Below are 14,489 nucleotides of genomic sequence, written 5' to 3'. Positions count from 1 at the left end.
ATGTGTATCACAGCTGTGTCTTCTAACGATCCCAGCACCTGTGTGTCCATCACATGACCATGGACAGAATATTATCCACTGGAAGTAAACAATGAATGTACCTACTGGATGATAACAAGCCGAGATCATGAAAACCTTGAGGAATTAATACAGAAAGTATATCGGAAAATTGTATACGTTTTTTAATTCTACAAAAAATAACATTAATTTGCTAAAACCGAAAAACCCCTTCAATGGAATATTACAAATTAACCAGGTCACAATTGTTTGATAACACTTTTTTATTCTCCATATAGATCAGTGGGAAACATGACGTTGTCTTCTTAATTACGAAGTATGGTTACATTCACCTCTATGACCTGGAGACTGGCACCTGCATTTATATGAACAGGATTAGTGGAGAGACCATCTTTGTTACTGCACCACATGAAGCCACTGCTGGAATTATTGGAGTGAACAGAAAGGGACAGGTACATACTTTTCCTTATTATAGTAGTTTGTCCGTTTCTGTTACTCTGTGGTCCAGCATAAGTTAAGTGGCCACTTTCCTGATGAAGACTTTTCTGCTGCTGGGACCCCCAGTTATTGGCTGTATTGACCACCAGGTATTGGCCTGCCTCCTTATTTTTTCCCCTGCTGTGATACAAAACTCGATCAAGGTTTTTTGACTGCTACCTCCACCACATAGACCAATCGCTTTCAATTTGTGGCTTATACTGTAAGGCCCTGTTCACACAGTTTTTTTTGCCGCTGCAAAGAATGGCCGAAATTGACTCCCATTGATTTCAATGGGAGGCGGAGGCGTTTTTTTACAGCGAGCAAAAAAAAAAAACCCTCGCAGGAAAAAGAGACCTGCCCTATTTTTAGGTGTTTTCTGCCTCAAACCCCCCATTGAAATCAATGGGAGATGGAAAAAAACTTCACTTTGTTTCTTGAAGGAATAGGGAAAAAAAAGCCTGAAACGCGTATAAAATCGTGGAAAAAAACACGTGTGGTGCAAAACCACTTAAAAAAAAAATAAAAAAAAATTAGATGATTTTTCCAGGAAGAATTTTCTGCCTGCAAAAAACTCTGTGTGAGCAGGCCTTAAGGCTATGTTCACACTGAGTATTTTGGGGGAGGAATATCTGCCTCAAAGTTCCAAACGGAATTTTGAGGCAGATATTCCTCCCCCAAAATACTCCGTGTGAACAGCAATTATCGCGCCGTTTTTCGCCCGCGGCCATTGAGCGCCGCGGGCATAAAACAGCGAGATATACGCTTTCTCCTGCCTCCCATTGAAGTCAATGGGAGGTCGGAGGCGGAAGCGCCCGAAGATAGGGCATGTCGCTTCTTTTTCCCGCGAGGCAGTTTTACTGCTCGCGGGAAAAAGACGCCGACGCCTCCCATTGAAATCAATGGGAGGCGTTCTCGGGCCGTTTCTGCCGAGTTTTGTGACGCGGTTTCCGCGTCAAAAAACTCGGCAAAATACCCCGTGTGAACATAGCCTTAGAGTTTATTTCTTGAGAGACCAACTACAGGTGGAAAATCTAGGTTTTGTTTTTTTTCTATACAGTTATCCCCTTAAAGGAACAGTGTCATCACAAATTATTTTTTTATATGTTAAAGATGTTAGTGCTTTATTAAAAACGTTTATATTCATTTGTGTGTTTGTGTTTTACTTTTTCTTATTTTTACACTTTTTCTTCCCTATGGGGGCTGCCATTTTTTGTTCCATTTCTGTGTGTGTCGATTAACGACACACACAGACATGGAATACGGCAGCCACAGTCCCATAGGGACTGTGAACGGCTCCCGTCCCATTGACTTCAGTGTACGGCGTCTGTGTGGGAACGGCGCATGCGCCGCTCCCACACAGTCCAATTCGAAATTGGCGCCGTCCGGCGCCATTTTCCTGTGGACCGGAAGTCGCGGCCGGACAGTAATATTACTACTTCCGGTCGCGGCTTCCGGATTTGTGCACTTGGACCAGCGGCAGCAAACGGAGCGGACGGGCCGGAGGGAGCCGCGGCGGCAGGAGCAGGTAAGAGATTTCAATGTATGTTCGTGTTTGTGTGTGTTTACTACTGTATGTAAACCTACTACACTGTGTGTTAGCTCAAAAAATGGCGACACACAGTGTAGGAGGTTACACCGTTCAAACCCCTCGTTTATCCCGGCACTAGCCAGGATAAAGGAGGGGGGGATGCTGAGAGCTCACTAGAGCGAGGGCTTTTAACCCAATGTTGCAATGCTGCAATTTTGGGAATAGCTCCATCTAGTGACCAAAAATGGGTAGTATTATAAATTAGAATTAATTTATAATATTTCCTGACTCGTGAAAAAAATAAAAAAAATTTGAACAATGTTTAATCACCCACACACTAAATGTTTAATTTTTAAAAAAAAAACATGTTTTTCTGGCAACACATTCCCTTTAATGACCGGGCCATTTTGCGCGTTAATGACCAAGGATTATTTTTTGTTTTTTCACGGTCGCATTCCAAGAGTCGTAACTTTTTTTTATTACGTCGACATAGCCGTATAAGGGCTTGTTTTTTGCGGGACGAGTTGTATTTTGTAATTGCACCATTTTTAGATGCTTATAATATATCGATTAACTTTATTTTAGGAGAGAATTGAAAATAAGCAGCTATTCCAGCATTGATTTTCACGTTATAAATTTACGCAGTTTACTATGCAGCGTACATAACATGTTAACTTTATTCTATGGGTCGGCACGATTACGGGGATACCAAATATGTAGAGGTTTTATATGTTTTTTCTACGTTTGCACAATAAAAACCCTTTTAGAAAAAAATTACTTGTTTTTGCATCGCCGCATTCCAAGAGCCGTCATTTTTTTATTTTTCCGTCGATGTGGCCGTATCCGGGCTTGATTTTTGCGGGCCAATGTGTAGTTTTCATTAGTACTATTTTGGGGTACATAGGACTTATAGATTAACTTTTATCTTATTTTTTATGGGGGGAATGGGAGAAAAGAGAGAATTTTGCCGTTGTTGTTTGCGGTTTTTTTGGACGCTGTTCATCCGGCGGTTTAATTAATGTGTTCATTTTATTGGTCAAGTTGTTACGATCGCGGGGATACCATATATGTGTATGTGTGATTTGTTTTGACACTTTTACTGAATAAAACCACTTTTTGGGCAAAAAAAGTAGTTTTATTTGATTTTGTAATTATTATATATTTTTTTTTCAACAAACTTTATCTGATTTAACATTTTTTTTTTTTAAGTCCCACCAGGGGACTTCACTATGCGATGTGCCGATCGCATATATAATGCTTTGGTATACTTCGTATACCAAAGCATTATTGCCTGTCAGTGTAAAACTGACAGGCAACCTGTTAGGTCATGCCTCTGGCATCGCCTAACAGGCAGTTGCGGAAGACAGACCTGGGGGTCTTTGTTAGACCCCCGGCTGTCATGGAAACCCGACGGCGACTCGCGATTTGTTTGTGGGGGCGCCGATCGGGTGACAGAGGGAGCTCCCTCCCTCTGTCAAACACATTAGATGCCGCTGTCACTATTGACAGCGGCATTTAATGGGTTAAACTGACGGAATCGGAGCGCGCTTCGATTCTGGCAGTTGCAGCAGGAGCCAGGCTGTGTATAACAGCCGTGTTCCTGCCGCTGATCGCGCCGGTACAGTGTCAGTACCCGCGCCATCACAGGACGGATATATCCGTCCTCCTGCGCGAACTAGCAGCTGCTGAGGACGGATATATCTGTCCTTCGGCGTTAAGGAGTTAAACCAGTATACACATGCCACAGGTTCTGTTTACATCTGCATGAAAAGCTTACTTTGGTGCCCCTGTCTCAGATTCCGACATATTTAATGGAGACAATAGCGCTGCATGTAGCACTATATTTCCCATCAAAAGTACAAACACCAAGACGAAACCCGACAGACTTAATTATTAGTCAATGGGGTCTGTCGGGCACCGTTTACATCTATTGTACGATTTGATCTGGCAGAGAGTTGTAGCTTCATCCATAACGGAAACCACATTGCAAATGTGAACATGGCGTAAATTTGATGGCCGGACAAAACTAAAACTCGTATTGTTTACAAAGCTCACAAATATTGTGTTAACTTTAAGTAATTTGGTCATTGGCAAGGCGTGCAGTTCTCTAGTTTTCTGATAACTTTGAGCTTCATCTTGGTTCAATTTGATTTGTATTTTAATATAATATTCTGATCTTCTAAGGATGAACTATCATGTAATGGCAGAAGTTGGCAAATATTTTTTTTTCTATTTGTCCTTCAGGTTTTGTCTGTTTGTGTAGAAGAAGAAAATATTATACCTTACATCACAAATGTCCTGCAAAACCCGGATCTGGCCCTGCGCATGGCTGTCCGCAACAATCTTGCTGGAGCAGAGGAACTATTTGCTCGTAAATTCAATGCTCTCTTTGCCCAGGGGAATTATTCAGAGGCAGCAAAGGTGGCTGCAAATGCACCAAAGGTTAGCAGCGCTTCAGATTTTAATTTGTCACTTTATAGTTTTACTCTCCTACTTTGAGGACTATGACTCCTTCGGCTTCGATCCGTCACGCTCCCCTTCATTCAGGAGGCTCCAGGTCAATGGGCTGGCCTGTGTCTCCCAAGTGCAGACGCCAGCGAGTCAGAAAAGGACCCGGGAGTATTCATAAATGTTAAAAACCTTTGATGCAAGAGTTATTTTTCCTCCAAATCCTGTGATTGGTGTGTAGGTCTCAGTAAACTGAACGGGTGTTATGTGCACGCATTACATAAAGTTTCCAAAAATAACTATCCAAGTCTGAATTCCAAAGCTGGTCAGTCAGGTCGACTGACCAGCTTTGGAATTCAGACTTGGATAGTTATTTTTGGAAACTTTATGTAATGCGTGCACATAACACCCGTTTTTGCGTACACATTATTGTAAAGGTTTCATTTTATATTATTTTCCTAAATGTATTCGGTTTTGAAACTTTAGTCCTTCAACCTGCAGACAGCAGCACAGTAGACTCGCGAGATTATGCTGTGACATCACTACCTCCCGCAGGTCCGTCACCGGAGCGACAGAATAGTGAACAGACATCGCCTCCAGCCGTGCCAGGACGTTTATCCGAATCTGCAGCGGCTGGAGGCGATATCTGTTCAGTCTTCCATCGCTCCAGTGAAGGACTCGTGGGATGAAGTGACGTCACCGTGTGATCTTGCAAGATCATGCCGTGCTGTGAAACAAGCTGGGCTGGAATGAAGAAACGTTTGACACGGATTAGTCAGCGTTATACGCTTTTCTTTACAACGCTCACTTGGTGAAAAGTAATAAAACGCCAAACTGGGCATTAAAAGGAAATTAGCATAAATCTTAAAATGTTCATAACTTGGTCAAAATTAAGTTTCATGCAGGACAAAGTGTCCGTTGTTTGGACCTTGTGGTAATCTAGTGGCTTCCGATTGATGTATCAGAGGACAAGTGGGATTAATTGAACTTTGCCTTCTTGCTCAAACATTTTACCTTTTTCTGTACTTACGTTTATTTGTTTTACTCCAGGGTATTCTCCGTACACCAGAAACAATAAAACGCTTTCAAAGTGTTCCCGCACAGCCAGGTCAGACCTCACCGCTGCTTCAGTATTTTGGCATTCTGTTGGACCAGGGTCAGCTGAATAAATATGAATCTCTGGAATTATGTAGACCTGTACTGCAACAGGGTCGCAAACAACTTCTCGAGAAGTGGCTTAAAGAAGACAAGGTATGGCAAAACTTGTAATGTCCGATGAGCCATTGTTTGATATTCTAAAATATTGTGCTGTGTGTGCGTGTGTATACATGTATGTATAAAAAAAGTGTGTGTGTGTGTGTACACACAAATAATATAACACTTGCCTTTGAAAATGTGTGTCCATGTTTTCTTAAAGGATTTTGGGTCGGATTTGTTAACGGTTACTGTGTTTATTTCTATCAGCTGGAGTGCTCTGAGGAGCTTGGAGATCTTGTAAAGTCTGTGGACCCCACATTAGCTTTGAGTGTTTACTTGCGGGCTAATGTTCCTAACAAGGTTATTCAGTGTTTCGCAGAAACTGGGCAGGTTCAGAAGATTGTCCTGTATGCTAAGAAGGTACAATAGTTAATGGATTACATTTCCTCTTTGTAGAAATGTACTGTACCATTTATATTTATACGTTTTGGCTTTGCTTAGTTGATTATATTGTGTGTGTGTGCACGGTTTGTACGCTACAGGTTGGATACACCCCTGACTGGATTTTCCTTCTGAGAAATGTCATGAGAATCAACCCAGACCAGGGTCAGCAATTTGCGCAAATGTTGGTTCAGGATGAAGAGCCACTTGCTGATATCACACAGGTAATGAAAAATGACAATGCAGAGTTTTTGAAAAATGATATTCGGTAGATCTGCAAATAAAGTAAAATTTGTTAGAATTTTTCTTTTACTTGGCTGCACATTTTGAGGTTATTTAAAGGGAATGTGTTGCCAGAAAAACATGTTTTTGTTTTTTTAATTAAACAGTTAGTGTATAGGTGATTAAACATTGTTCAAATTTTTTTTATTTTTTTCACGAGTCAGGAAATATTATAAATTAATTCTAATTTATAATATTTCCCATTGCTGGTCACTAGATGGAGCTATTCCCAAAATTGTAGCATTGCAAAATTGGGTAAAAAGCCCTAGCTCTAGTGAGCTCTCAGCATCCCCCCCCTCCTTTATCCTGGCTAGTGCCGGGATAAACGAGGGGTTTGAACGGTCTAACCTCCTACACTTTGTGTCGCAATTTTTTGGGCTAACACACAGTGTAGTAGGTTTACATACAGTAGTAAACGTACACAAACACGAACATACATAGAAATCTCTTACCTGCCGCCGCGGCTCCCTCCGGCCCGTCTGCTCCGTCTGCTGCCGCTGGTCCAAGTGCACAAGTCCGGAAGCCGCGACCGGAAGTAGTAATCTTACTGTCCGGCCGCGACTTCCGGTCCACAGGAAAATGGCGCCGGACGGCGCGCATTTCAAATTGGACTGTGTGGGAGCGGCGCATGCGCAGTTCCCACACAGGCGGCGTACATGTTAGTGGATGGAACGGGCCCCGTTCGCAGTCCCTATGGGACTGGAGCTGCCGTATTCCATGTCTGTATGTGTCGTTAATCGACACATACAGAAATGGAAAAAAAAATGGCAGCCCCCATAGGGAAGAAAAAGTGTAAAAATAAGAAAAAGTAAAACACAAGCACACAAATAAATATAAACGTTTTTAATAAAGCACTAACATCTTTAACATATTAAAAAATAAATTGTGATGACACTGTTCCTTTAAATCTAAGTTTTGTGTACAATTGCGGATTAACAAAATGTAATCTTCCATCAGATTGTGGACGTCTTTATGGAATACAACCTCATCCAGCAGTGCACTGCTTTTCTACTGGATGCTCTGAAGAACAACCGTCCCAGTGAGGGTCCCTTGCAAACACGCTTGCTTGAGATGAACCTAATGCATGCTCCTCAGGTAGTCTGCCTTTACTGTTAAGTTTTGTGACTTAAATTGCAAGCTCACAACTGGCATGAGATCTAGTGTTAATTTTTCCTATACCTGTGTAGGTAGCAGATGCTATCTTGGGCAACCAGATGTTTACACACTATGATCGTGCTCACATTGCCCAACTTTGTGAGAAAGCTGGTCTGCTGCAGAGAGCTCTAGAACACTTCACAGATCTGTATGACATCAAGCGAGCAGTTGTCCACACTCACCTTCTCAACCCAGAGGTAAAACATGCATCTATTTGTATTATGCTTTGGTAGGAGCTAATTAATAATACTGTAACGTATTATTTCCATAGAAAAATTTAGAATTTTGTGGCACTAAATAAAATCAGTCAGTAAGTAATGAAAGGTAAACATCAACAAATACTTTTTTGGTTTATGACTTACACTGGTTGGTTTATGGGCTTAAATCCTGATGTAGGGAGGCGAAAATCGGCAGACTGGTTTGTATGAGCACATTGTATAGAGAAACTGGTTTTGTGAATATCTTCATGAATATCTTCATTTTAGGCCCTGTTTCCCATAGCAAAATTTCACATTTTGGAATGTTGCCTTTCAAGGATGAATCATTTTTTATTTTAGTCCAGAAACGTGTATTTCTCTTTTTGTGGGACACCTATGCTTTTCTTATTATTTAAAATTGGAGCTTATGCAATTTAATTTTGTGGATCCTATAAAGGATGTTTTTGTGAAGGAGCAAAATTAGGGCCAGAGTAGGACAGCCAAAAATTGGTGCTGGGGGTAATTATTGTATATTTCAGGTAACTTAGATTCTATGTGCCTAAGCACCTAAAAACCCACACAAAATGCTTTAGGCCCCATGCACACGACCGTAAAATCGCCTGTAATAACGGACCATAATTACGGGCCCATTCATTTCTATGGCCGACTGACACTTTCCCATATGTCTACGGGAGTGTGTCCGTGCCGTAGAAACCTGCCGTAAAAAATAGGACGTCCTATTTTTTTATTTTAAGGACCATGCTCCTATATTTTTATAATGGGAGAACGCCCCTTAAAAATGGCCGGCTATCCGCAGCCTGCCTTACCCGTAATTATGGGTCGTAATTACGGGCACAGTCGTCTGCATGAAGCCTTGGGGTGATGCCGGATGTCTAATACTGGTGATTGTGGATTGGGAGTGTAGGATTAGATTTGTTGTTTTTTTTAACTTTTTAATTGATTTATGTTTATTCTCATTTTGTTTACTTTCACAATGTATTATATTTATATATTAATATATTTTATTTTTACCATCAGGGCCCAGGTTAGCATGGAGCACATGTTCTATATGTTCCTTGCTCTCTCAATATACAGATCACTGATAACAGTGCCTCTGAGTCCCCTCTGCTCAGGGAATCCCTTTGACATCACCAATGACTTAATGGGGTTCCCTTGGAAGCACCTCTATGCATGCAGAAGTGGCGGCTTCTGCATTTGTGACACAGCGCTCAATATGAGTGCTGCTCTACTAAAATAACACTGAACTCCTTATTTTAGATCCCTATTGCAGTAAAACTTCTAGCTGTCATTGTGACAGCCCCATCCTGCCTTGGCGCTACGTGCACCTGTTGCATCAAAGATAGAAAGTAAATCCCCATGCTGTTAGCCTGTTCATTTACATGGAAAGGGGTCAATTAAAGTGTTACAATTCTACACATTTTGTTCTTCTTCTTCTTATTTCAGTGGCTTGTTAATTATTTTGGATCCCTGTCAGTGGAAGACTCACTTGAGTGCTTGCGTGCCATGCTCTCTGCAAACATCCGGCAAAACCTACAGATATGTGTCCAAGTGGCCTCCAAATATCATGAGCAGCTTTCTACCCAGTCTCTGATTGAACTTTTCGAATCGTTCAAGAGCTTTGAAGGTAGGTAGACAGGGAAGAGAAGTAAATTCACAATATTTTCTCACTTCATTACTTCTCTTTTTTTTTTTTTTTTTCCAAAGCTAGACAACAAAAATAGAGTTCCGTCTAGAACTGGAAATTAGAAATATTCGACACACTGAAAATATTACATATGTTAACATTGGCCGTAAGCTTATTGAACACTTTGAAAAGTGTAAAATCAACATATGCTAAAAAAAAACTAATAGTAATTTAAAGTGTATTGAATTGGTTATGGTGACATGAGATCCAACTTTAATTCCTTATGTCTCACTTATTTATATTTATTATAGTGTAACAGAATAGTAAAATACCTACCAGTCTGTTGGAGGAGTTGGGGCACATCTTGCGTGCTTCCGGTTGGATGGTATTTGTTTGGCAGTTAAAGGGAATAACTTAAAGAGGCTCTGTCACCAGATTTTGCAACCTCTATCTGCTATTGCAGCAGATCGGCGCTGCAATGTAGATTACAGTAACGTTTTTATTTTTTAAAAACGAGCATTTTTGGCCAAGTTATGACCATTTTTGTATTTATGCAAATGAGGCTTGCAAAAGTCCAAGTGGGTGTGTTTAAAAGTAAACGTCCAAGTGGGCGTTTATTATGTGCGTACATCGGGGCGTTTTTACTACTTTTACTAGCTGGGCGTTGTGTATAGAAATATCATCCACTTCTCTTCAGAACGCCCAGCTTCTGGCAGTGCAGATCTGTGACGTCACTCACAGGTCCTGCATCGTGTCGGCACCAGAGGCTACAGTTGATTCTGCAGCAGCATCAGCATTTGCAGGTAAGTAGCTACATCGACTTACCTGCAAATGCAGCTGCAGAATCATCTGTAGCCTCTGGTGCCGATGTGTCCTCGCTCGTCTGACACGATGCAGGACCTGGGGAAGTGACGACACAGCGTGATCTCTGGAGAACACGGCTGTGTCTGCACTGCCAGAAGCTGGGCGTTCTGAAGAGAAGTGGATGATACTTCTCGTCAGAACGCCCAGCTAGTAAAAGTAGTAAACACGCCCCGATGTACGCACATAATACACGCCCAGTTGTACTTTTGCAAGCCTCATTTGCATAAATACAAAAATGGTCATAACTTGGCCAAAAATGCTCGTTTTTTTAAAATAAAAACGTTACTGTAATCTACATTGCAGCGCCTATCTGCTGCAATAGCAGATAGGGGTTGCAAAATCTGGTGACAGAGCCTCTTTAAGTTATACAAATAAAGTTAAATTAAATAAGGACATGATGTTCTCAAAGTCCGAAATCTGTTCTCATGATTGGAAGACTTTGACTGAAAGCACTGATGCCTCTGCTTACATCCAAGATGGAAAAACATGCATAGAATAGTTGTGTACATGTTGCTTCATATCCTGAACAGTACTCTTTGGCGTCCCCAATGTCTGTCTTTGAGGACTGATTTACTACAGGATAGATTACAAACTTTGAGCATATACTATACTTATTTCAGTTAACCTTTAAATTAACAAACCCAGTGTGTTCCTTTAATTGAATAATAATTTCTGCTGACATGAAATAGTGTTTTATTAACCTTGTTTCTTTAGGGCTATTTTATTTCCTTGGCTCCATTGTTAACTTCAGCCAAGATCCTGACGTTCACTTCAAGTACATTCAGGCAGCTTGCAAAACTGGTCAGATAAAAGAAGTTGAGAGAATTTGCAGAGAGAGTAACTGTTATGATCCAGAGCGTGTGAAAAATTTCCTTAAGGTAATTATGATTAAATTGATCTCTGGGTATTGAGACATCCATAAATATCCTTTAGAGAAATACTTAGGTTGTAAAAGATTATAACTAAATGGTAGTGTATTAGTTCACATTTGTAGCAATCTATTATATTGATCAAGTATGCCCCTTCAAAAGTTTGCTCAGTTTTTAAGTTAAAATTTTTTAAGATGGTAAACCATGTAGCAAAAGTGTTGTTTTTAAAAAAAAAAAAAAAATTATTGTATGTACAGCTGCAGATTAGGAGAGCCTGTTGTCAGAGAGTCAGGCTATCTAGAGAAGGCAGGGGGTTATTAACTGGGGTTGATGGCAGCCCCAGTTGCAGGGGGCAATAGTAATAACAAAAATGTAAAGTTATAATATCTCTTAAAGGCTATGTAAAAAAAAAAAAATTTATATATAGGTTTTTCCATTTTTAATAGCACACAGGCTATGTACATCTTTGAAAGTTTTTTTGTTTTTTTTAAATAATACAATGTATCATATTTTTAACAACTTTGTAGTTGGTTTATATGAAAGCATTTTTTTAACTTTTTTTGACCCCGTTTCTATTTATCCTGGATACATAGAAGTTGTATCTTGCGCTCAAACCCGAATCAGTCAGGTCTGCAAGACTGACAGCTTAAGTGACAGCTGTTATCGATCACATCTAAATTCATAACTTATTTGTGATCGATAAGAGGTCCCTGCAGAATAAGTAAAAGCTGTATCTCAAAGTTAAAAAATGAATAAAAACTAATTACAAAGTTGATTTAAAATCATGATACATTGTTTTATAGATAAAGAGAAAAAAAAAAGCGTTCAATGGTTTACATAGCATTTAACACACACACACACACACACGCACACACCTCTGCCAGTCCAAACGTCGTGTTAGGTCCACCCTGACAACTCGTGTTATATATCAAAATGACTATGCCATTTAAAGGATTTTTATTGAACATTGACAATGTGAAAAACAGATTTTTTTTTTTTTTTTAATAACACTCATTTTAAATTTTAACACCTGTAAAACAAGTGCACACTTTTTTAGCTTACTAGCGGAAGTGCTGGTGAAGGTGGTCCGGCGTCTATCTGCAGCGTTTAGCACATGTTAAGTCACTAAGAATTGGGGATGGACAGGTTTCCCCTCACACTAACCCCCACCAATAACCTCATCTGGCATGTCGCGGTGAGATGTTGACAAATATGTAAGGGTATGTGCACACATACTAATTACGTCCGTATTTGACGGACGTATTTCGGCCGCAAGTCCCGGACCGAACACACTGCAGGGAGCCGGGCTCCTAGCATCATAAGTATGATGCTAGGAGCCCGGCTCCTTGCACGGTGTTTGGTCCGGGACTTGCGGCCGAAATACGTCCGTCAATTACGGACGTAATTAGTGTGTGTGCACATACCCTAACGGTGGACCTTCTCTTTAAATTTGAGGCTGATACCTGCATTTATCAGCCAGCTGGTCATCTTGCTTCTACCTATAGAGGTCAAGGTATGCAATCCTGAGAGTGCAGGATATGGAGCTCCAGTCTGCTTTAGATCTTCTTTTATTATATGTGGTTTTTCATTACGTTTTAGCAACACTATATACATTTATATACATACTATATACATTTAGTCGCGTCTCCTACATTTACTTAATTTTCATTACAAGTTTTAGACTTAGTACCCCTTATAGACCCTCTTTAATGTTTTTAAACTTTTCCTGATGGAAGTTATTATTTTTTGTGCTTTTCCTTTTGTCTGTGGAATGAGCAGGACATGTGCAAGGTAAATCTTATACCGGTCTCCCCATTGTACTTTTTTGGTGTAATTGTGTATGTAGGATTGTCATGTGAAAAATATTTTAAGGTTTCCTTAATTTATTGTAAGCTACATTTCTAGTCCTAGGGTGCTGTGCGACTACTGCCATAGTCCACACTCCAGATACCTTTAAAATCTGATATAAATGACTATTTATAATGGCATGCATCCATGTCAGGAACCTTTTTATCTATGTTTTACAAAAGCATATGTGCAGATCAATGTTATTTAATTGTTAACCTACTGCTATTTAACATTTGATCTAAGTTACCTGATGCTAGTATAGCTAGTTAGATTGCGGATTTGTATGTCTTTACATGTATTGTTTTATTCATCCTTGCAGGAAGCAAAACTTACAGACCAGCTGCCACTCATAATTGTATGTGACCGCTTTGACTTTGTCCATGATCTTGTCCTGTATCTGTACAGAAATAATCTGCAGAAGTATATTGAGATTTATGTACAGAAGGTAAGTCATCTGTTTCTGTGAAATGTATCTTTTTCCTTTTAATGAAACCATTTCCGTTTTGATATCAATGGTGATGCAAACGGAAGCTAAGGTTTCCGTTTGCTTTTCCGTTGAGGGGTTCTCCCGACTGACACCTCCAATGGAACCCCTCAACGGAAAGCCAACGCTGATGTGAACAGGCACTTCCATTGTTTTGGCACCACAAGACCTCTTCAAACCTGACATGCTGCCTAAAATATAATCTAAGAAAAAGAAGGCCCCAAAATCCACTAGATGCTCCTTTGCTACTAGGGCCGCATGTGGGATATTTCTAAAAACTGCAGAATCTGGGCAATAACTATTGAGATGCGTTTCTCTGGTAAAACCTTCTGTTTTACAGGAAAAAACTGAATAAAAAGGATTTTCTGCAAAAAAAAAACTAAAACAAAATGAAATTTGTACGTTTCACCTCTTTTTTCTTTAAATTCCTTGTGAAACGCCTAAAGGGTTAAACTTTCTAAATGTTTTGAATACTTTGAAGAGTCTAGGTTTTTTTTAAATGGGGGTTTCTAATATATATATATATAATATATATATATATATATATGTGTGTGTGTGTATATATATATATATATATATATATATATATATATAGAAACAATCATATAATAGGAGCAGCACTGTGCAAAAAACAAAAACAGCTGGTGCTAAGCTTCAAATAACAGGGAGTGACTTTCTCCCAGTAAGGTATATGGAAAAAATCGAGCAAAGAAGCAGCACTCAATAGCAAAAAATGAAATTTATTCACCCAACACAGCAACGTTTCACTTCCTCCAAGCTTGAAAATGCTTCCATGGAGGAAGTGAAACGTTGCTGTGTTGGGTGAATAAATTTCATTTTTTGCTATTGAGTGCTGCTTCTTTGCTCGATTTTTTTTCTATATATATCTAAAAAAAAAGGCTTTTGAAATTTTCTTCAAAATATGAGAAATTGCTGCTTATGTTCTAAGTCTTGTAATGTCCTAGAAAAATAAGCGTTCGAAAAATGCCAACATAAAGACATATGGGAAATGTTAACTAGTAACTATTTTTTG

The 14,489-nt window shown here is 39.8% G+C and overlaps 1 protein-coding gene across 5 annotated transcripts in view; it reads left to right on the top strand.

Moving 5' to 3' along the window:
• Positions 1-14,489, top strand: part of CLTC (clathrin heavy chain) — an 80,710-nt gene that overhangs the window by 47,094 nt on the left and 19,127 nt on the right. For all 5 annotated transcript variants that reach the window (XM_075853042.1, XM_075853041.1, XM_075853038.1 and 2 more), the window contains 10 exons: positions 297-470; positions 4,271-4,468; positions 5,525-5,725; positions 5,939-6,091; positions 6,214-6,336; positions 7,352-7,489; positions 7,582-7,746; positions 9,211-9,391; positions 10,970-11,133; positions 13,292-13,417. In XM_075853042.1, coding sequence (XP_075709157.1) covers positions 297-470; positions 4,271-4,468; positions 5,525-5,725; positions 5,939-6,091; positions 6,214-6,336; positions 7,352-7,489; positions 7,582-7,746; positions 9,211-9,391; positions 10,970-11,133; positions 13,292-13,417 — 1,623 coding nt within the window. The remainder of the gene's footprint in view (positions 1-296; positions 471-4,270; positions 4,469-5,524; positions 5,726-5,938; positions 6,092-6,213; positions 6,337-7,351; positions 7,490-7,581; positions 7,747-9,210; positions 9,392-10,969; positions 11,134-13,291; positions 13,418-14,489) is intronic.

The sequence above is a fragment of the Rhinoderma darwinii genome, chromosome 2 (genome assembly GCF_050947455.1).
Source record: "Rhinoderma darwinii isolate aRhiDar2 chromosome 2, aRhiDar2.hap1, whole genome shotgun sequence".
In the NCBI taxonomy this organism is placed as follows: domain Eukaryota; kingdom Metazoa; phylum Chordata; class Amphibia; order Anura; family Rhinodermatidae; genus Rhinoderma; species Rhinoderma darwinii.
This window is presented reverse-complemented; position numbering and strand designations above follow the sequence as displayed.